Genomic DNA, 22,129 nt, shown 5'->3' on the forward strand with positions numbered 1-22,129 from the left:
ACGAATTCTCTTGTGCGGGATGTAATTCTCGCTGCATTGGCGAAACCAGCCGCCACCTCTCCACACGGATTAAAGAGTGCACCATTTCCGATGAAAACTCTCACATATTCAAACACCTCCTCTTATCACCTCATTGCAAATCTAAATACTCACAATCCTGCTTTCGTATATTAGACAGTACCCACACTCCTTCTTCTTTAAAAGTAAAAGAAGCACTGTAAATCAAAAAACTCAAGCCTAATTTTAACAAACAAATTCATCATGTCAATACTATCTTTAATTTGTAAATACTTAACACCTCTAATCACAACATAATTGTAAATAGCTTCCACTTCATCCCCTTTTTCAATGCAGATGTCTAGTATCATATTTCTTTATATATTAACTGCATTCTACTATTCATTTATTATACGCACTGAATATGGCATAAGTTTGCCGAAACATGTTTGCAGTAAAAATTTTTAAAAAAGTTGTCGTTTACGTTAAATGTTATCTATTTGTTAAATATATTATGCACCAAATGTCGTGGGACTTTAATGTTATGCTGCGTTCTAAGTTTATGATTTAAAGCCCGATATCCCAAGCATTTACCAGGACCCTTCACTTCTTTAGAAACTACATCGGTTACATCTTTCAAATAAGTTTCATAATTGATATACTTAATACCAAAGTGCTTAAGCCGTCGACTAAGCGTTGCCATGCCACATGGATATTGGGGATAGTCACGTTTAACGAAGTCCAGAATTTCACATTTTTTAAACTCTCGTTGTTTTCCCATTTGAAACTGCACGCCATTGATACCGATATTCAAAATATCCGCCTTTACATATCGCAAAGGACTATGTGACGGTTTTATGATACTGATATCCATGGGCCACGTTAAAGTTTCACTATTGTTTTCTTGTCCGCATTGAAACAAAATAAAAATTTCAAAATTTAACTGATATCAGAATGGAAATATAAATTAAAATCAATTTTAAGTAGGATCTGAACTAGACCTTGTTTCGTACGATTAAATATAATTAAGTTGAAGTTAACATTGAGAACAATGTGATCTTTAAATAAAAGCAATATTAGCGATATTAGCAATATTAGTGCTAGGTTTTACGCTTCTGCTAAAATTTGTAGTTGACCTAATATGACACGACTTATTATATGAGAGTGAAGTCCCTAAATGATGCAATGCATGCCTTCCGTGTTCACTTAAGCACCGACATTTTTAAAATTGCCTTATGTCTAAGGCACATTTTGTAATTAGGCCACAATATGTTTCAAATTTTTTTGCATCTTAGCTTGTATATTAAAAACATGCGTTGCTTTGTTACAATAGAAGATAAGCTTTTAATCTATTCTCGTCATCCTACGTGCAAAATTAGAATATCGCTCAAAGGGGCCTAAAATGTAAATAAATCGTCGGACAGTTTACGTAAAAGTATTTGGATAGCACAGGCCCTATTTGCACTGTGTTTTGTTTCATTATCGCTTTGTTATGTTCGTTTGTTGGCAGTTACCATTTGATCAACTCTAATAATTCTGATATCTTTTTTGCAAGCTCAGGCTGCTCCATGTTTAGACCGAATGCACTAGCTCCCGATCCCGTCTTAGGGTTAAATGCAGCAAAACTGCCACTAGGGGTAATGGGAACCGACTGCGACACAACAAAAATTTATCTGTAACTCGGCTATAAAATGTACTCTTAATATTACCGCTACACGCAACAAATATAACGATATGCCACAACACAATGATATTAATACAAGATAAGCAAACGCAGTAATAACTATTACCTTTAGAAAAGTTGCTACTTACAGGGGGGAAAAAAAGGGACACGAGACGCTAGTTCTTCGTCTGTTTAATTTCGATGAAAATAGGGTAGAAAATATGGTACAGTTTAACGTCTTCGGCTAATAATCCTTCTTAGTTTTTGCGTTCCCCAACAGTCTGCTGCCTCTCTCCACTGGATGAATTTCTGCCTTCGTCTATAAGTTTGCCTGTGTTCTCCATCAAAGTTCCCTTGCCGTACTGTAAACGCAGTGGGATCGTTGCGTCGTGAGGGAATAAGATCACGTTTATTCTTAATTATAATATTATAATCTTGAATAACACAAAATGATAACTTTTTCTAATTACAATCGTGAATCTATCTTATAGCGTGTCTTCGTCTTCCCTTTGTCAAACTTCTGCACATATGTTTCTCTACTCATCTTTCCTGTATTTATATTCATATGATAATTAGTGAAAATTAGGTGTTTATCACGTGGAATACTCGTGAAGAGCTTATAAAGTTCTATTGTGTATCACCAATTTACAGCTACATAACAGTACTTTGGTGGGGCCATTTCATTGAAGCCAGTTCAATCCTGCGAAGTTAGGGGTTTTACTCACTTTACACATGAATAAATGCACCCCCCCCTCTCTCTCTCTTTTCATTAAACGTTTTTAACTAAAATGTTGTTTCTGGGGTACAAAATATTTTTGAAACCTCTTCCGTGAGCAATTATTCTTTTTTGTAAGTTTCTGGGAAAACATGTAATTTTTCCTTCGAAGCTCAGTTGGTGTGCTAATGAAATTTGTGTGCTAATCAACTCTTTTAAACTTGTTCACACATACTGATTACCAGGCAACTTATAAACTGCCTCCTTTAAAAGATTTCGCACGTATTGAAAGTAGCATCTCTCTTGTTCTCCTCGGCCTCTAAAGCACAACCAAATTTCATTATCAGCACTTTTATAAAACATTATTGGAAACATTTCCTTTCGTTAGGTATTCAATACGCAAGTTTCAATTTTTTTCGTTTTAGCAACAAAATATTTTCAATCACTTTTCATTTTCACATGAGATTTACAAATCTTACACCCCAGCTAGGCGGTTGGTTGGTGAGGGCTGCAATCCACTACAGTTGCGGATGTGTGCGAGTTTACGCCACTACGACAATCGCCAAACGAAATGTGTACAAACGTTTGAAAAAGTCCGGGCTCGGCACTTAGAAATGCTCTTTTCTCCTCGAGCAGCAATTGACGCAAAAATTGCTGCAGCTGTGGACTATTTCAAGTAGAGATGCATGCACCCAATTTTTTATGTTCTCATACAGCAATCATCAATTAGGGTTGTTTTTGTTATATATAAAATGTGCTTAGTATTCTTTTGCATTTTTTAGATCACTAAAGTTTCGTGGAGTGAAGTACGAAGTTGGAGATCGTATCTGCATCAAGCCATCTGCATTTCATTTTAACTACAAGTAAGTCAAACATAAAATTATTTGGACGGCTTTGTTTTTTGGAAATAATGAGTTGACTTGTGAAATGAATGAAGCTTTAAGAATGCTTTGACAACCTAAAAAATTCCTTATCTCATTTCAAAGATAGAATCAAATCTTGATCGATGGAATTTCAGTACATTCAACTTTTAGAAAAATTAAACCCCTTCATTAAAACTGTCAAAATTTCAATCTAAAAATGGTTGATTGAAAATTAAATAATTATTATATCAATAAATTATTCTTGATATTATCTCCAAATACAAATGTGAAACTGAAATATATCGTAGTGTTGCTCACCAAGATGTTTAAGGCAGCCTTTATAAAATTGGTGAATTTTTCGAAATTTTAAATAATGCCAGTAATATGAAAAACAGTGCTTCTTTTTGTGGAGCATTTTCATGTAATATAGCTCATTTAATATATCAAAATATGTATTTATTAAATTACTTTCTCTCTTAGGAATGCGCACGATAGAGAAAAATTCGAAAAAAATTGTTATCAAAGGGTATGTTTTGTAAGCATTTTATCATCAAAAATATCATTATTTGTATCGAAATATGCAAAATTATTTGCTGCTATGGTGCTAGCCAGAAATAAAAAGTGTTTACCTAAACATATCTTTTAAAGGCTGGTGGAGACATGTAGTTGCTATTTTTATTGATTTTCAATTTTTATATTTGAACAAATGTTAAAAAATTTTTTCTTAATGGCGTAAGTACAAAGTATTTATAGCAACATGAGAATTGTGTTGAATTCCCAACCTTCTCAATATCTTGTCGAAAATAATAGACATATTTTCTATATAAATATTGATTTTCCTGCTCATTTTTATCACTGCCAAAGATATCTCTTGTTAGGAAGCCGGTAGGGTTCGAGTAGGTTTAATTCAATTGTGATGTCAGAACAATAACCATGAAAACAAAATATCTGGGTCGGATCATTAGCCACGACATTTTATAAATTGAGGGATTTCTTTTTATTTGAATTTCAGATGAATTATGTTTAAAACAATGACATCTTATACATCAAAAAGATCAGAATGAATTAATCATTAAATTTTACCACATTTTTATAAAATGCAAGTACTAACAATACTTTATTATTATTATTATTGAAAGCTATTTTACTTTTATTAGTGACTTAAATATCATGAATGGGATAATCCTACCTGCACATAATAATTGATGCTCGTAGCTTGATAATTCTAAAATGGTTCATCATGTTTGTGCTAAATCTATACCTGTGACATTATTTATACAGGTACAGAGCACATCATTTTTTATTTTATTTCATAAGTGCTGGAGAGTCAAAAAGAGTTCAAACAATAACTATTCGCGCTTTTACTCTCAAACACTGAACACAAGCGATTGACATAGTATTTATGCCATTTTACAAAATCTACTATGTCAATCGAATGTATACAGTTGAAATGTAACAATGTAAGCTTTATGTACGCCTTGTTCTGAAATAAATTCAATGGAAATTGCTTTGCATTTAAAATCTGCGATGTTCTATATAAACATTACCATTGACATAAATAGCGACATAAAGTCAATGAACTCAAACATCGCGTGTTTACTACATTTCCGTCGCTTGCCAAACATTGCTTACAATGCTACTTTATCTATTTAAAGGTCTGAAATGGCAAAATCACATTTTATTCGTTTTATCGAAATAGTAACTATTTCATTTTAAAATGATGGCAAAAAGCTCGAGAATCTAAAGATATTTACAGATGAGGTGTATAAGCTTTCTACGTGAATCGTCTGAATAAAGTATATGAATGCACTTGCTGTCACACAGAGACATACTTAGGAAACTGAGAGCTAAAGAGTGTTTTTTTTTCGATGGACCTTGTTCATCGAAAGCCTGAGCCAAGCTAAATCAGTTGGCACAAAATTTTGTATTGGCAAGTCTCTTGAGTACGCCACAAAAAACTAGTTTTCCCTGACTTTTCTGTCCACAATTCTTAAGAATTTTCTTCAAGGATACGCTAAGAATTGCTCTTGGTTTAATAACGCCTATTAAACCTATTGCTGGTAGAGGTACTTTAATACGTTTGACAATCACATTCTTAAATGGTTTTCCCACACTTGCATAGTTTAATTACTTTGGGGTTTTGGCTGTCGTCTTTGTTTTCACTAAATTAGAATCTTTTCCATGTTCAACTGAAACGTACTTTGAACGATATCCTTATCTAAAAACATATTAATGTCATTAAAACAGATGATATTTGTATCGTTTTATGTTTATGATTGATTTACAATTTTATGAATATTATATTATTTAGTTCTTCGCATTTAATAAAAATGACAAGTTTTTTTAAAATAAACATGTTTCAACAGGCCATGATGCTATTTTCAGTATTATAAGGAATATTATGTATATGATGAATATATATAAGAGTAATATGATACTGTGATACAATTTATGCACTTATGAATGAATTAATTTATTACAATGAAATAGTGGTTAGAATTAACGATGAAAGTATTTACAGGCTGACTATAGTGTTAAAACGAAAAACTTGAACGTTGAGATTAGGATCAGTTTAGTTAATGTGAAGTGCTTCTTTGATTTTGAGTGTGAATGTAGTATCTAGCATACATCACTCGCTCTTCTTTTTTTTTTCTGCCGCTCTCTTTTTTCTTTAATTCTTCTTCTTTTATAAATTTTTTCATTTCAAACTTTTCCGATAATTAATCAAATGTTGCTTCTCCAGATGTTCTTGTTTTCTTTGCGGCCTTTCTTCTTCTATATTATTTCTCTTTCTAGATTTCCCAATTAATTTCATTGCTTTTTGTGAGAGTTCTATTACGTTTAACCTCTCCTTTTCTACACCAACTTTTCGTGACTCATTCCCTATTTCAACTCTTTATTCTGTAAAATCACTCATCTATATATTAGCTCTTTAAGTTACTCATCTGGTTTTGTAAACTCTTCTCTTGCAATATACCTGATGCTCTTTCCTCCTCTCTCTCCATGGCAGGAGACGACACTGAGAGAAGTCACTGTAGCCCCTTATCACTATAAGCTGAACGATAACAGATTTTAAAAAGCTATAGACTCTTGTTCGACATAAGAAATCTCAAAATCAAACCAAGTATTTTTCGAGGCCGTTGGAAGATCTATAAATAAATGGGGATAAGAGTCCATGCATTCATTTTGCATGTTGTATTCAACACAAAACAAAATTTTTGAAAGGTACCTGATTTGGCATATTATTGCAAATATCAAAATGAGTCCCTCCCCCCTTAATTATTGATCTGTCGAAACTTCTTTTGTAGCATCAATTTCATTGCTTTAACATCAAAAATTGAATGACATAGTCATGCAGAGCTGCTTTTAAAACAAAATTTAGAGCCATTGATGAAAATCGACAAATCGTCTTATAAACACTACTGTCAAAATATTTTTGTAGCTTATAATGAATGTAAAATGATGGCCTATTGTGAGTCTTCGGATGTGCCATGTAAAACGTGTATTGTACAATTTTTCTTTTTTTTCGTGACGATAAATGTCGCCCATTACTTTTACAAACATTTTTTCTTTTTATCCTGTTTTAAATTACAACTCTGAACACGAGTAAAGCAATCAGTTGGCTTTTTAGATTGTTCTTATCCATAAACCCCATGGTCAATTCTTAACTAGCATTTATTGGAAAGCAAATTCCATCAGTTTGTTCACGCGCTTTGACTATTTCTCTTCATGTCGTTTGTAAGATGTTAAGTAAAGCAGCTCATAGATTGCAGTTGAAGGGGGTTTATTAAAAATTATCTTGACGCATTAACCAAGATATTCCTTTCAAATTAATATCCAAAATATTGCTACATAACAACTCTTTTTTATTTACACTAAGCCAGAAAATCCTTTTGGACCTGTCAAGTGCCTGTTTTTATCAAACTGCGCTGGGTCGTGGGTAATGCCTTAAACAAAATCCAGAAGGAACTAAGAATATTGCTCAGCGTTTTTTAGCTTAAAGTGTTGCCTTTATGTTTTTGAAAGAACTGTTCTACCAAATATGTTTGTCTACGCAAATGCAAAGCAAAGTAGTTTGAATGTGAATATTATGTGTTCTCTTTGTAGATAGAATTTCTCAAAGCTTGATTGATAAGATAAAGCAGCATACAAGTTCAAAAAGGAATAAAACTGTTTTTATACGACAACACCCAAAGCGTGACTGTAAGAGGTGCAAATTTCACTTGGAGTAACTCAGAAAATTGAAAGCATGTTTTAAGTAACACAGGCTGTGCAAGTTCTAACTCTGACAACTACATAAGAAATATTAAAAAATTGCTCGTAATTTCAGTTACACGTGATGGAGTCTGCATTAATTAGGTTTGCTGATCCCATCCTCAGCACAGGATGGGATCGAAGGAAACGACGGACAATGTGGTCAAAGGAAACGACGGACAATGTGGTCAAAGGAAACGACGGACAATGTGGTCGAACATATTAGTTGGAAAGCAATTGAGTTTGAATAGTTTTCTAGTGGTTGCAATTTGGGCATGAAAAGTCTCATAACTAGAACAGAGGTTGAAAAGCGTTGTAATAGGTCAGAGATTAAGTTGCGTTTGTAAGAAAGTGGGATAAAGCTGTGAAAGATTGTGAAAAGACCGGTGAATGCGGGTTTACGATATACAGAGGTGGTGAATTTGTCGTTTGAGTGGTAAATGTCAATGTCTAAAATCTGAGGAGATAAGGAGGCTTTCGTGGATCATGAGGTCAAATATGTCATCCCGACAAAACGCTATACTAACCCATTTATGTCAAGTATTCTTTTTTATAGTAACTCCTCCAACCACCCAACTTCACCAGACGAATTTAAGATCATCTCATCCTGCTCCAACACATTCAAAGTGATCCACGAAAGCCTCTTTATCTCCAAACTAAAACCTTCACTTAACACCCAAGGCAGCTCATTCCCTCTTAAGCTTTTCTTGTCCCAACACCACACCCTAACAATACATCGCATCACACTTACACAGCCACAGTAATCTGACCCCTCAAATTATGTCAATAACTCTAAATATATCTATAATTCTTGTTAACTTCCTTATTAGTCTCAAGATGTTTTGAGTCAATAAGAAACGTCACTATTTTAGTAAATTTCACAAAGCCAAATTGTGTATGACTATGTTCAAAATTATTTGTTGGGCTCTAATATTATTTTGATAATCCGTTTCCCAACTGGCACTTCATTGGCAACAATATATATATATATAGATATGTCAACGACATCTTTGCCATAGTCAAGAAAGACAAAACTGAACAAATCCTATACACCATAAACAATACCACAAAGAACATTACCTTTACTAAAGACGAAGAACACGACAAACAACTTACCTTCCTCGACATCCTACTAACCAGAACAGATGACGGTACACTAAACACACAAGTATACCGCAAAACCACCCACACAGACCAAATACTCGATTTCAACAGCAATCATCCAACACAACACAAAATAAGCTGCATTCGAACACTTTTCAACAGGATAAACACTCATTGTAATACGGAAAAAGCCAAAAAAAAACAGAACGCAACTACTTATACTCCACATTTATTAAAAACAATTACCCTAGAAACTTCATAAACAAAACTATATACAAAATACAAAACAAAACACAAACCGACAAAAGCAACAAAAAACCGGACGAAACAGTAAAAATCGTCACATTACCATACATAAACGGAACATCAGAAATGACTGCCAGACTTCTTCGACCATTTAATATTAACGTCGCCCACAAACCTACACAAAAACTCAAATCATGTTTCACCAAACATAAAGACAAAACAACAATTCATGATACAACTGACGCGATCTACATGATACCATGTAAAGACTGTTCAAAGCAATACATAGGACAAACATCTAAGAAAATTGAAACAAGACTCACAGAACACAAAAACGCCATAAAACGACGAGATCCGAACTCACTACCTGCAGAACATACCCACGGAAACAACCACACATTCGACTAGACAGAAACTTAAGTACTCGGACGCGCACAGACTAAACACGCACGCGAATTTAAAGAAGCTTGGTACAGTAAAGACAACGACACAATAAACAGACATATCGACATACCCATCATATACTCACAACTAAAGAAAAAAGACATAAAAACTACAAACAACACCAAAACTAAAACACTACACTCTAATATTATTAACACCAACCATATTAACAACACACCAAAACCCATGGCAACGCATTTCACCCCATCCAATCACATTAATCCACCCACTAATCCAATTAGACGCTCTAAACGTCTCCAAGCTAAAAGCACGTGTAAATAAATATCCTCATTCTGATGAAGGCTCGAAGCAACGAGTCGAAAGCTCAATAAAAATCATTCAAAATTAGGAGAAACTTTTATCTTTTATGTATTCAATGCCTGGATTACAAATTTTCAAACTTATATATATATATATATATATATATGATGAGAAGAAGAAAATACACAAAAGTACAATTTCATCCCGACAAGCCTGTTTCGTGATTTCTCACTCTTCAGGGATAATATTGTATATATACAATTTGCATTTATATATATATATATATATATATATATACAAATTGTATATACAATGTGCCCTCCCGGCTATCACCATATTTAAATGGTGATTCCTGCACTTGGGACACAGGACGTACGGTTAAATATATATAAATGTTTCTCCGGATTGTATAAAAATATTTTATTAAGCTTTCGACTCGTTGCTTCGAGCCTTCTTTAGAATAAGTGTGTAATGTTGTAGTTTTGGTGTTGTTTGTAGTTTTTTTGTAATATTTCTTAAGTTGTGAATATATAATTGTGTGAATATGTCAATATGTCTGTTTATTGTGTCGTTGATACCTTTATTTCATGACTTATAATAGCTTGAATGTATAAACTATATTTATATTTATAAAACCTTGAATGTATAAACTTGAATTATATTTATAATACCTTAAATTATATTTATACATTGAATTATATTTATACCTTGAATTTATTTATATTACCTTGAATGTATAAACTATAATACCTCATAATTTAATAAACTATAATAACTATTGTGTCGTTAATACCTTTACTTAATGAATTATAATACCTTTCTATTTAGGACCTTACTGAAACAACTAGAAAGAACAACTTGGACAGACTTTTCATCCTTTGGAATAGGTAAGGTTAATTTTTTTTCTTAAGAATAAGTTAGAATTAATTTTTTCAATGTTGCTACTAAAATTGGAAACGCACTATTATTGACTTCTACATATAAAATAGAATTGCGCAAAATGACGTAAATTACAGCATAGGTGACTAAAGCAAGTGTACATTTTTCGAAATATGGTTTGCTGCATAAGCTTTATAGCTTTTATTTGTTTGTCATGCATGGTGCTGGGATTGATTTATTACTAATACAAAAACGTAAACTTTTCTCTCTACATCACACCAGAGCCCTCTACAAATATAAAGCTCTGCATCACACTGCTTCGTTGCTTAATGCTCAAACCGATACGCTCACGCAAATCTCTGACTTGGCTGTTTATTTTTTACACTCGACATCTCTGCCTCTTTATTTTTTGCGTTCAAAATTACCTGATGATAGTGTTAATCCTTGTTGCATTATGTATGCAAACCGAATTATTTTAGTTTTTCACCATTGACATTTTGCCGCTGTTGTGTTTAACTGTTACCATCATTTTCGTCTCAATTTACTATCATGTGCAATTATAAAATGCATGATGTATTTACAGTACTCAAAGATTGTTTGTCGTTTGCATGCTCTTACGTGAAAGAATCACTTGAGAATTGGTCTATGCCATATGTTAGAAAAAATGCGTGATCCAATATCAAGATTATACATAATGCGCTCAAATGTTGACTGATCTGATATTTTATCAAAGCAAGCTTTCGGCTGTCTACAGCCTTCGACGGGTTATAAGAGAAATGAATGGGATGGGATGTAACACTACAAATACATAAATAAAGAAGCAAAAATAAAATAATATTATACAATGTTCTATGTAGAAGGCATATACTGTTTTTATAAAAGAATTTTGTATTGTGCTGGAAGTGGTTTTGGATTATTATCGGCTGCTTTGGTCATTCCAGTGTCCAATGATTTTAAAGTTTTTCGCGTTCTGTAGTTTCCTGTGTCAATAATACAAATGTTTTCAAAATGAATTGTATGGTTGTGCTCCTTCTTTCTTGTTTGGAAACATCTGCCTGTTTCAAGGAAATAACCCCAACCACATTCTTTGCAGAGTATTTTTTAAATGACATCAGTTTGCTCTTCAATAGGTAGTCGGGTTTTTTTCTTTTTGTAATGTCTAATATTACTATATTTCCGCTTTTTTATTTATGTATTTATTGTGTTACATCCCATCCCATTTATTTCTTTTGTAACTCGTCGGAGGCTGTAGACAGACAGACAAAGCTTTATTTAATAAATCATTATATCAGTGAACATTTGAGCGCAATATGACATATGTTGTTATTATTACGTGACTGTGCTCAAGCCTCGTACAAAGAAAAGCAACGGCATTTAGATATTTTGAGACTTTTAAAAGTTTTTTCACCGAGAGCATTTTTGCTATGATTGTGTTTAAAAAGTTTTCTAACGTGTCTAAGATATAGTTCAGAGAACGAAATTCCCATAAACGATAAATGAAAACAACGCGCTTATGACTTGTATTAGATTACATTTGAAAGTAAACGCTTTGCGTTGAGCATTGCAAATGATCGCAAGTCTTTGTATTTCTGTTCATAGTTTGGCACGCATCATATTTCACTTAATGTAAAATTGTAAATCCATAAAAATAATACCTCTATTTTGTACAATGTTCGAAAACAAATAAATTTACTGTAAATCTGTATTAGTAAAGCGAAAAATGTATAAGAAATGTAAATACAACCAGACAATACATCTTGTGCCGCGTATGGCTGCGCATGCGTGCAATAAAATCATTAAATGGAAAACGAAAATTACTTTGAAAAAATGGTGGCAAAAAATTTGAAGAAAGTTCTTTTCCTTCATTCTTTGCAATTTGTGTTATTTTTATTGTTGTCAATTTAATATTACCATATGATAATTGCTTTCAAGTGCTTAAAGAGACGGCATTATTTGTTATTATGTATGTCAGCAAAAAAAAAAATAGCAGAGGAAAGTGAAAAACAGGCAACTACGACAACTTCGTCGAAAGAGTAGGTCATGTTAAGTCGTAAATAGAAGAACCGAAGAGTGGTGGAAAAATCTTTTGAATGGAGATGCTCCACATAATGTTTAGAAGAAAAACCTAAGAATGACTAAGGACTGCTTCTTTAATTTAGTAGTTAATTTAATTTAGTTATTGACTGAATCCTATCATTGCACCTAAACAGGCGCGGATCCAGCTCGTTAGCTGACCGATGCATTGCGAGCGCCGAAGGCGCGAGCCACCGCTAGGAGGGTCTGGGGGCATGCTCCCCCAGAAAATTTTTGAATTTTCACTATCCGAGAAGCATTTTCCAGCGATTTGGGAAAGGTGACAGAAAAATCTTAAGCATAAATTTTATCGAAAAAATAACATGAGCCGTCTTTTGTAAGATAACAGCATTGATAAAAGCAATGTTCAAAGGTGGTCTTCTTCCAACGGTAAAAAAGATGAAAAGTTTAATAAAAGCAATGTTCAAAGATGGTCTTCTTCTAACGGCAGCAATTATAAAAGCAATGTTGAAAGATCGTCTTCTTCCAAGCACAGCAAAGATGAAATGTTTAAGAAAATCAATGTTTAAACGTGGTCTTCGTCCTCTCAATAACGGCTGAAAACAAGATAACTCTCAAAGAAAATGTAGGTTGTTTATCAGCATTAAGAATTTCTCATGGAGCTCATCGTCAAGCATCTGTTTCTTTATCCTCCAGGATATCAAGAAATTGCATCCTCGTTGGGTTTTGTCTGGCAAAGGTATTAATCACTTCTTCGACATCACACTTAATATCATCATTAATATGCATTTGGGCTAATCCATTTAACCTTTCGTTGATCATTGTGCTACGTAACCAAGTTTTCATTCGACGAAGGGCAGAAACGGATCTTTCACACTCACATGTAGTGACTGGAACAACAGCGAGTATCTTAAGCGCTGTAAATATATTTGGAAACGCAAGTTTGTTACAAGTTTGAAGCGTGTCGGCAATTGAATCGTACTTAACTTTCTCAAAGCCCCCTTTCCAATTTGTTTCCCACAATCCTAATTCAGCATGTATTTTCCGAAAGTGTGGCATATCCTCTTTATATGCAACAGCAAACTTCATAAACTCTTCCTTCCAATTAACGTCCTTGCAATTGAGAAAAATACTAGGTATAATATAGAATCCACGATAAATATCGCACACCTCTGAAGAAAACCGAAATTCCATCTGTTCAATCAAGTGATCAAGAAGAGGGATGGTTAGTTTCATGCGGTAGTATTCACGTGCTGTATGTGCAGGATAGTTTTCACGAGTTGTCTGAACATTGCAAAGTCGAGGAATTTTTTCATCAACGTTTACTCTGTTTGCTAAATCCACTGCTTCTTCGTAGTATTGGTCATGAATTGTATCAGCCGAGCTGCGTAATATTTTTAATTGTGACTTCATAAGATTTATATGTTTAATTGATTCAGCGATATCGATCATCCTTTGCTGCAGTTGAACAGTCAACGACATTGTGTGATGCAGAACATTTGATGTAATCACAAGATTAACAATAAATTCGAAAGATTTTATGGAACGAAGATATCCCTCTGCGTCCCTACTTGAATTATCAAAATCTTTATTCATATTGAGCTTCATGTACTCTAAACTTTGACAAACAGGTACAAATGCTTCCACAAATCCATCAAGTGTACGTATCCGTTCAACCCAACGCGTTGTGGATGGAGCTCCTAGTTTTTTACGACGTAACCCAGACTTTTCCATATTCTGCCTCAAGCACTGCATTCGTAGGGGGGATGGGCTGAAGAAACTGAAGATCTTTTGAGCATGCCCCAACATGTTTTTGACAGTTTGCTCACCACATGCTTTAGCAACAACAAGGTTCAATCGATGACTAGCGCAATGGATATACAAAGCTTTTGGATTTTATTTTAAAATACGACCAGCAACTCCCTTTGATTTGCTTGACATTGCACTGGCACCATCATAGCACTGACCACGACAGTTGGAAAGTAGTAGCCCAACTTCGTTTAAAGTATCTTCGATATTCTTCGCTAGCGCTTCGCCAGTCATTCCTTCACACTCAACAAATTTAATAAATCGTTCATTAATTTCTTGCTTTGAGTCAACATACCTTACAACAATTGGCATCTGCTCGATACTGCTGCAGTCTGTTGCCTCATCACCAAGGACTGAGTAAATTGGGCATTCACTAGAATTGATGTCAGAAACAATCTTTTCTTTGATTTGTTCCCCGCAGATCTTTATCAGCTTGTTTTGAATTGTCTTCGAACGATAAGTTGCATTCTTACTTGCATTTTCAAAATGTTTTTCTAGTTTCGCGTCATCCGCGTCTACTCTAAAATTCAAAAAGGCTTGAAAGTTCCCAGGATTAGAAGATAGAAAATACTTTGAGTCGTCACGATGGCCTCGTAAGGGAAGATTCTGTCTGCCTGCCAGTATAATAGTTTTAATAATAGAGCCTAAAACGTCACGATTGTATTGAATGCGGGCACTTCTAAGATGATCGGCTTGTTCGTCGATGCCAATAGTTTTACCTTTCATCACACGTTGGAACTGCGACAAACGGAACTTGGAGTCACGGTGAATTAGGGAATATTTGTCATGCTGGTAAAATTTTGTTGCCGCACTCTGCCAGTTTCTTAAGGGTTCCTTAAATAATTTACTAAGCTTTGAACCATTATGTCCTGTTTGATGACCGAACAAAACGCAATAATAACAAAAGGCTCCATCAAATAATTTAGAGTAGCACAACCAGGACCAACGATCTAGCCAGCCAGCACAAAATTTTCTTGAAGATTTACCATTCTCAGAAAAGGAAAATTGAAAGAAGGGGAGGCTTCCAGTGATTTTTATAAGTCTTAGCTTTGTGTCGTCATCTAGGGCCGCCACAGATACAAAATGTCCAATATCCAAGGGATCAACATCTGTCATATCAGTTTTTACAGATTTTGACAAGGGACAAGAAGCATTTGATACTTTTCCATCTTCAAAGTCGCATGAAAGAGGTCCTAAATAAAACATTACTAAGATGTAGGTATACGACTACATTCAAAATAATAAAGCCTGAATGCGTTAACATGCAAGGTCATATATCATAGGTCATTGTTTTTGGTGCATTTGAGTGAAAGCTTGTTGCCAATTTGACGATCTCATGTTTAGAAGGACGGATTTATTCACATGTACAAAAAATATCCTCCATCCCACAACGAATACTTTATATTGCATGGTATGCTTTACTTATGTTCTTAGAAAAGCATGCTTACCTATAATTAAAATATATTTGCAAATGAACAATCACTAATTTAACCCACGTTTTAAGGAAGTCTTCAAGCAATCATAGCTGCTGCCATTTAAGTCTTCCCTTGGTGAGGATTTTGCAGGTGCTACCAAAGTTGTGTCTATTTGTTGCTCAAGTCCACTTTTATTTTTCTGTAAGACATCAACTTTAAAGTGGTCAGTAATTTTTTTTTATTATTAACTCTTGAGTTATTAGTTTGATTAAATTCAATTAGTGGTACAAAATGATTGGGTTGAAATTCTATATCTAATTCTGGAAGAGAATAAGCACCAGTAGTTGTCCACATTAAAATTAACTTAGAAGGCTGAACAAGTTGACTTGAAATATGTTGGTGTGCTTGCCGTGGAAGAATTTTACCATTTAGAAATTGTGAATATTTGGTCTCCTGGTCCAACTTTTCGGGATAAACTGAAATTATAGTCATTCCAGTGACAGAAGACAAACCAAATATACACATAAGTGAAGAATAAGTACCATTGCATGCATTATTTAGAGCTTCCTCTTTAACTACTATTACCTTTGTGCTTGGATTTTTCCTATCATAGCCATTGCCTAAAGCCACATCTGATACTGATGCAGAAAAGCAGTATTTTCTGACTTAAAAATGCAACTTATCTTTTAAGTAAGGGTGGTTAGCATAATACTCCTGGTGATTGAATAGCTCAATGCTTGTCAAGTCTCTCAGCAAATGACATAGGTCTTCCTTGCCACAAAGTAATTTTGAGCAGGCTCTGTACAGACAATTACCATCACCTCTAGTTCTAAATATAGCAGAGTTAAGAAAATTCTCATTGTGTGGCTAAAAATTAGAAATCAGAAGAATTCAAAACTTAAATGTCTGACAGGGTTATTTGGAAAAGAAAATGTTAGCTTCTACTGAAGTCATAAGTATATTGGAAGAAGGAATACAGTCATTACATTTTTAATGTAATCCATACAATACATAAACTAAAATGCAACTAAAATCGCACCTACCCTGCATATTACAGTTTGTATTATATTACATATGAATACAAGTATAAGTGCTGCATAAGTAATATGACATCGTGTATATTTTATGATGATTGTTCGTCGTTATCTACACGACTACACTCTGAGTCTGAAATGAGTACACTATTTACATTTAAAACATGCAAGCATAAAGGTAGATTTACTTACTTTAAAGCTCTTAGTTCTCCACTTTGCCAATGAACTGTCAAGGGCTTAGGTATTAACATTTCACTTGACATATCTCTCCCATTTTTACCCTTTGAAAAGGGATTCCAAGGAGAGGATTTTGAAATAAAAGTAGCAGCTCTCGTTTCATAGGTTCGACGCACTCCATTAATATCAAATGACTTCTCTTCTCGAAGCAGAGTACACAGATCTTGTTTGATATTCTCGACAGCCATGACTTCGATCGATGATTGCGAGTTATATCAAGTGATCAAATAACAATGCATTCAACTTTGAAGTTCAAAGTTGAATGCATCGGTGCCATGTGCCCACAATCACAAAATTATGGAAAATGCATCGCTCAGCGGCAAAATCTACCGTGACGTGAGGCCCTAAAACAATGGTTTTGCTGATGTCACAGTAGATTTCACGCGGAAAGGACTCGGGACCGATGCATCGACCGATGCATCGCAAATCTACTGTGACGTAGCGATGCCTCTTCCATCTACCGTGACGTGCTGGCAGAATACTATTAAATTACTTACTAATTATGTATTCACGACAAAATTTCGCTAAATTTTATCGACTTTTCTTTCGCTATTTGTGTCATGGAATACGACAAAATTATCGGAGAACACAAATGTTATTTCTAGAACAAATTTTAGCTTAAAACTGCTAAATCTATAAGTTAACTAAACAATATATCACTGTCAAATGTGCGTTTTAAATAATTCGAAAATAATATTTGCTATTTATTTCATTAAAATGCAAACTCGCAGATTTTAATATCTAAATATTTTGACCGATGCATTCGCATCGGTTGCATCGGTCTAGATCCGCCCCTGCACCTAAACCATACAGTCCAAGTTATCGGTCACTCACAACGGCAAAAAAGTAGCAGTGCCTCTTCATCATATTAAAGACAAGGGATCGTTGTCGATGACTGCCAATGCATTTGGTATACATCAATGTACTGTTACTAAAGTTGTGATCGAAGTATGCTCTGCCATAAACAAGCAAACGTAGCAAATGCATCCAAATTTGAAATAAAATTTGTTATATTTCAAACTTTTGGGTGTATTGATGGGACCCATATTCGTTTGAAAGCCCAGAGACAATTCACAGGAATTTTATAACTACAAACGATTTTTCTCCCTCAATGTCCAAGCTGTTTGTGATAGTAAAGGTTGTTTTATGGATGTGGAATGTAAATGGCAAGGTTCAGTTCACAATTCAAAGGTTTTTGCAAATTCTTCCATTTGTGAGATATTAAACAATTAGCATGATGCCCATAACATATATTAACTTTCTCCCTGGTCGTAAAAATGTGCCAAATTATCTTATTTGAGATCCGGCTTATCCCCTTACAAAATTTTGTTTGAAGGAGTACCAAACCTGTTCAAACAATGGCCAAGTAATGTTCAACAACCTGCTTCGATCAGCCAGACACCATGTTAAGTGTGCTTTTGGAAGAGTAAAAGCTCGTTGGAGGTTTTTTAGGGGACAGGTGACTCAAATTTAATTCCATCCCAACAGTTGTTTACAGTTGTTTTGTTTGGAACAATTGTTGTGAACGAAATGAAGGTAATGGTTTGGATGCAACAGTATTTGATGGTTAAGTGCAACAGCGCCTGGAAGATGAAAGAAATACTCTTCATGGTCCAGTTTACTCTCACAACAATCAAGGATGTGAAATTGCTCGTTTAGTTTGACGGACTATGTCACATATAACTTACCAGATCATTTGTATTAAAATCCTTTTAATTGAAGGACATTGAAGGGCTCATTTCATAAAATTTAAAGACCAGAGGATATTATGTTTCTAAACAAAATAAGAAATACTTACTTCGTGTAATATAAAAGAATTAATGTGTTCAAAATAATTTATTAACAAGTCTAATTTATCCAAACTGAACAATAACATTTTCTAGCAAAACAAAAAATGTTAAAAAATATAAATCAATATGATTTTAAGGTATCATAATACAAATGCATATCATAATACACATTTCATGTAAGTTTTGACAAAGGGAACCTACAGTGCATGGTAGCTTACCACATCATCATCATTGCCATAGCTAATACTCTCATTACCAGGACTAGGAATAGATTCACCAAAATTGAATTGATTGGTACCAAAATTATTATTTACAGCTCGACCAGAGTGATATGTGCGTGGAGGAAAAGCATTATGATTGTACTATTGCATGAAAGAATGACCCATTATTTCCATAGATTTTGCTAGACTTTGAGCTACTAATTACATGGACTAGCTCATCTCTTGCATTGAATTTGCAAACATTTGATCTGACTATTTCATAAATGTGACAATATCTTTCTTAAATTTCGAATCTTCTTTTGATTCTTGGAATAACAACTAATTACGCTGGGTCGCACTAAGCTGTCTTTCCATGTGCTTTCGCTTGTTGTCTATAAGCACAGGAACAACACTTGTTACGTTTCGCTTTCTCTTGCTCTTTCCACTGCTTTAGGATTATCTAAAGGATTAATAATGGCATCTTCAGTTCTCATCTGCTCAAATGAAGGCTGGTCAGGCTGGTTAAAAATTTCTTCGTAGTTTATTTCCAGCTCTTCAGTTGACTTTTGAGCATTGATTCCTTTTGCGCTTATTCAACACAACAGTAGTTTTATTGTTGCTGCATTACCCATATCTGCGCTAGTTGATCATAGTACTCCATGACAACTATACCACTTCCACTGCGACGACCATTGGTCACAGCTTCAGTAAAGTCTTACCATACTTCCTTCAACTTTTCTGAACACGTGTGTACCCCTTCTTTATCAGTGTCTTCTCCATTTCTTGTTGCTTTCTAACGCGTTGCTTTTCAATTTTCTCCTCATCAGTGAGTTCTTCCTCGCGTTTGTTCAATAATGGGTTACACTGGACGGATGATGGGCTAAATTGTGTAGAGTCACTCGCATATATATTAGCGAGGCCAAATCGAACAGCCTTGTATTGCCTCACTTTGTCTGCATTGAACTAGGAATTATTAAATCTTTACCCCAGCGAAATCTTTTTTTCTTTCTGCAACACGGACTTTAGCAATTTTTCTTCCATAGTTTTGTTAACTTGGATATCTTCGAGGATAAAAGCATTTTGTTGTCGTCATCATAAGCAATACGTACGCAAATAGGCAGTTATGCAATTACGCAATTATGCGTGAATATTCAGCACTGGCTGAAACGATTACATCACAAATTTTTAAACCCGGGATGACATTTCATCCCGGCCAGCCGGGCTAAAATTTAATCCGGGCTGAAATTTGTCCTTGTAATTTGCCCCCAAGTACAAGTTGGGTCGGGGTAAAACACGGAAACGGAATGGCGGAAGCGGAATTACTGAAGCAGAATGGCGAAAACTTAATATCGGAAGGGAAATATAGGGTAAGAGTTCGGCTCTTTGGTCAAGAGTCACCGGACATAACATGTGTCGCATAAATGAAATTAAATACATATTAAATCGTGACAATCGTGATTGCTGATTTATCGGTTGAGTGAACGACGTATCACATATCATAGACGCGAAAAAATATTTTTTGTAAAACAAACTGTTATAGATTTACTTTTTATATCAAAAACATGGATTTCAGTAACAATTTTAAATGATATATTTATAATTTCGTGTGAAATCAAATTTATTGCAACTATACAATATAAGAAAGTGAGCTAAGTCGCGTGCCATGTAATATACACATAAACGTTCTACAAATGGATTTGGGAAAAGTGAAACTCAATATCTTTTGTGAAATAAGTGAAAGTCGGTCCATTAACTAAAAGAGATTAAAAATATCGGTTACTTTAAGATTGTGGCCTTTTCTCGTGAAATATAGGCTCAAATATGTTGGTCCCAAGTCCTAGAACTTGGAACACGTCCCATTTTTTTAGTTTGTGCGCATCTGATTCAAAAGGGTTAGGTGCGTGGTCATTTTACAGCAGAGTGAGCTCAACAATCTCAGACATTATATAAACTTTCATGTTTATTAGATATAATAAACTACGCTCTTGATCTATTTCATTTTTGAGGGGCTAACAACATGTATGCTCTGCGTACCTGTTTTTAGTATTGTTGTTTCAACTTGAGACGATATTATTATAAACATTAACACTTCAAGATCTACTCGGATGTAGGTCTTAGCCAATACTATTTCCTGGAAATGATGCAACACTTGACACCGAGGAAGACTAGATTGAAGAGAATTTCATGCTGTATAATTCCTGTCCCATACGTTGAAAAATAAAACACTTTGTTGCTGTGGAAAAGCAACTTTCAAATCGTGGAAAAGTGCTAGTCATGCTTAAAATTTATACTTATGTTCCTTGATATATAGTTGGGTGCTCGAAATTTCCAAAGTATGGAAATTTTAAAGGCAATGCTGTCCAATATAATAATATCTAGCAAATTTGAATATTGATCTTTCGCTTACTTAATTTAATATGAAAAGCGTTTTATTAACATGCACGAACGTCATTGGATTACGGTAATACAAATAGTATTGAGCATAATAGTTATAAACTTAGTTACCCATAACATTTGCATTGAATTAATCTACGATACTAATGGATAAGTATGAAAACAGAATCTGTTATATTTGTAAATTACACTTTCCCTTCATTAATTCGTAATTTTCTTTTGAGCTTCAACTATAAGTGTTTTAAAGAATTGAAATTTTCCAGTAACAAGTCAATTCTCCTCAAACTAATATTATCTTACAAGTGTCTGTATTTTCAACGAGTTTTAACTGAGTATGATGGATGGTTAATTGATGCTTTGTGTCAATTAAACTACAGATATGTTCAAAAATAAATTTCCTAATTATGTTAAATATCATGATTAAATTCAATATTTGGATTGGTAGAACAAACCCACATCACCCAAAAGCATTTATGCTAATCAGGATGACATATTTCAGTGAGTTGTATAGTAATTTTGATCTGTGTATGATTTATGTCAAACTTTTTTGATTTTAAACGTTTTTATTGATAGTAGTACGCAAAGGGCTCTTTTTTATCAGGCATTTGTCTTTAAAATGCAGACAAAAATGTCTGATCGCCATCAATGCAGATGACCTTACAGACAAATATAAGTTTGGAACAGAACTGATAATAAGAGATTTATCTACTGTGAATCAGAAACCCACAGGTACAAAGCAGAAACACAAACACAATTACAGTGAACACCAGTAAGGATACTAAAAAGTACG

General features: G+C 34.2%; 3 protein-coding genes across 3 annotated transcripts; all 3 read right to left on the minus strand.

The window, feature by feature from the left end:
- Nucleotides 1–13,129: 13,129 nt before the first annotated feature.
- LOC124449206 (52 kDa repressor of the inhibitor of the protein kinase-like) lies at nt 13,130–14,194 on the minus strand. The gene has a single exon (XM_047000148.1). The coding sequence runs from the start codon at nt 14,192–14,194 to the stop codon at nt 13,130–13,132; it is 1,065 nt and encodes a 354-aa protein (XP_046856104.1).
- A 162-nt stretch (nt 14,195–14,356) lies between these two features.
- Nucleotides 14,357–14,995, minus strand: LOC124449207 (52 kDa repressor of the inhibitor of the protein kinase-like). Its single transcript, XM_047000149.1, has one exon. The coding sequence runs from the start codon at nt 14,993–14,995 to the stop codon at nt 14,357–14,359; it is 639 nt and encodes a 212-aa protein (XP_046856105.1).
- A 1,355-nt stretch (nt 14,996–16,350) lies between these two features.
- Nucleotides 16,351–17,336, minus strand: LOC124449208. The gene is made up of 2 exons (XM_047000150.1): nt 16,911–17,336; nt 16,351–16,513 (listed from the first exon to the last, which is right to left on the minus strand). The coding sequence occupies exons 1-2, from the start codon at nt 17,141–17,143 to the stop codon at nt 16,351–16,353; spliced, it is 396 nt and encodes a 131-aa protein (XP_046856106.1). The 5' UTR covers nt 17,144–17,336.
- Between the last annotated feature and the right edge of the window lie 4,793 nt (nt 17,337–22,129).

Source organism: Xenia sp. Carnegie-2017, unplaced genomic scaffold (assembly GCF_021976095.1).
Source record: "Xenia sp. Carnegie-2017 unplaced genomic scaffold, XeniaSp_v1 HiC_scaffold_23, whole genome shotgun sequence".
In the NCBI taxonomy this organism is placed as follows: domain Eukaryota; kingdom Metazoa; phylum Cnidaria; class Anthozoa; order Malacalcyonacea; family Xeniidae; genus Xenia; species Xenia sp. Carnegie-2017.

What these genes read in the sequence shown, in the direction of transcription:
- LOC124449206 (XM_047000148.1), bottom strand. Translation starts at nt 14,194, where the DNA reads ATGGAAAAGTCTGGGTTACGTCGTAAAAAACTAGGAGCTCCATCCACA.
- LOC124449207 (XM_047000149.1), bottom strand. Translation starts at nt 14,995, where the DNA reads ATGAAAGGTAAAACTATTGGCATCGACGAACAAGCCGATCATCTTAGA.
- LOC124449208 (XM_047000150.1), bottom strand. Translation starts at nt 17,143, where the DNA reads ATGGCTGTCGAGAATATCAAACAAGATCTGTGTACTCTGCTTCGAGAA. An exon ending in GGAGAACTAAGAGCTTTAAA is followed by an intron (nt 16,514 to 16,910) that starts GTAAGTAAATCT and finishes TGCTATATTTAG; the next exon opens with AACTAGAGGTGATGGTAATT.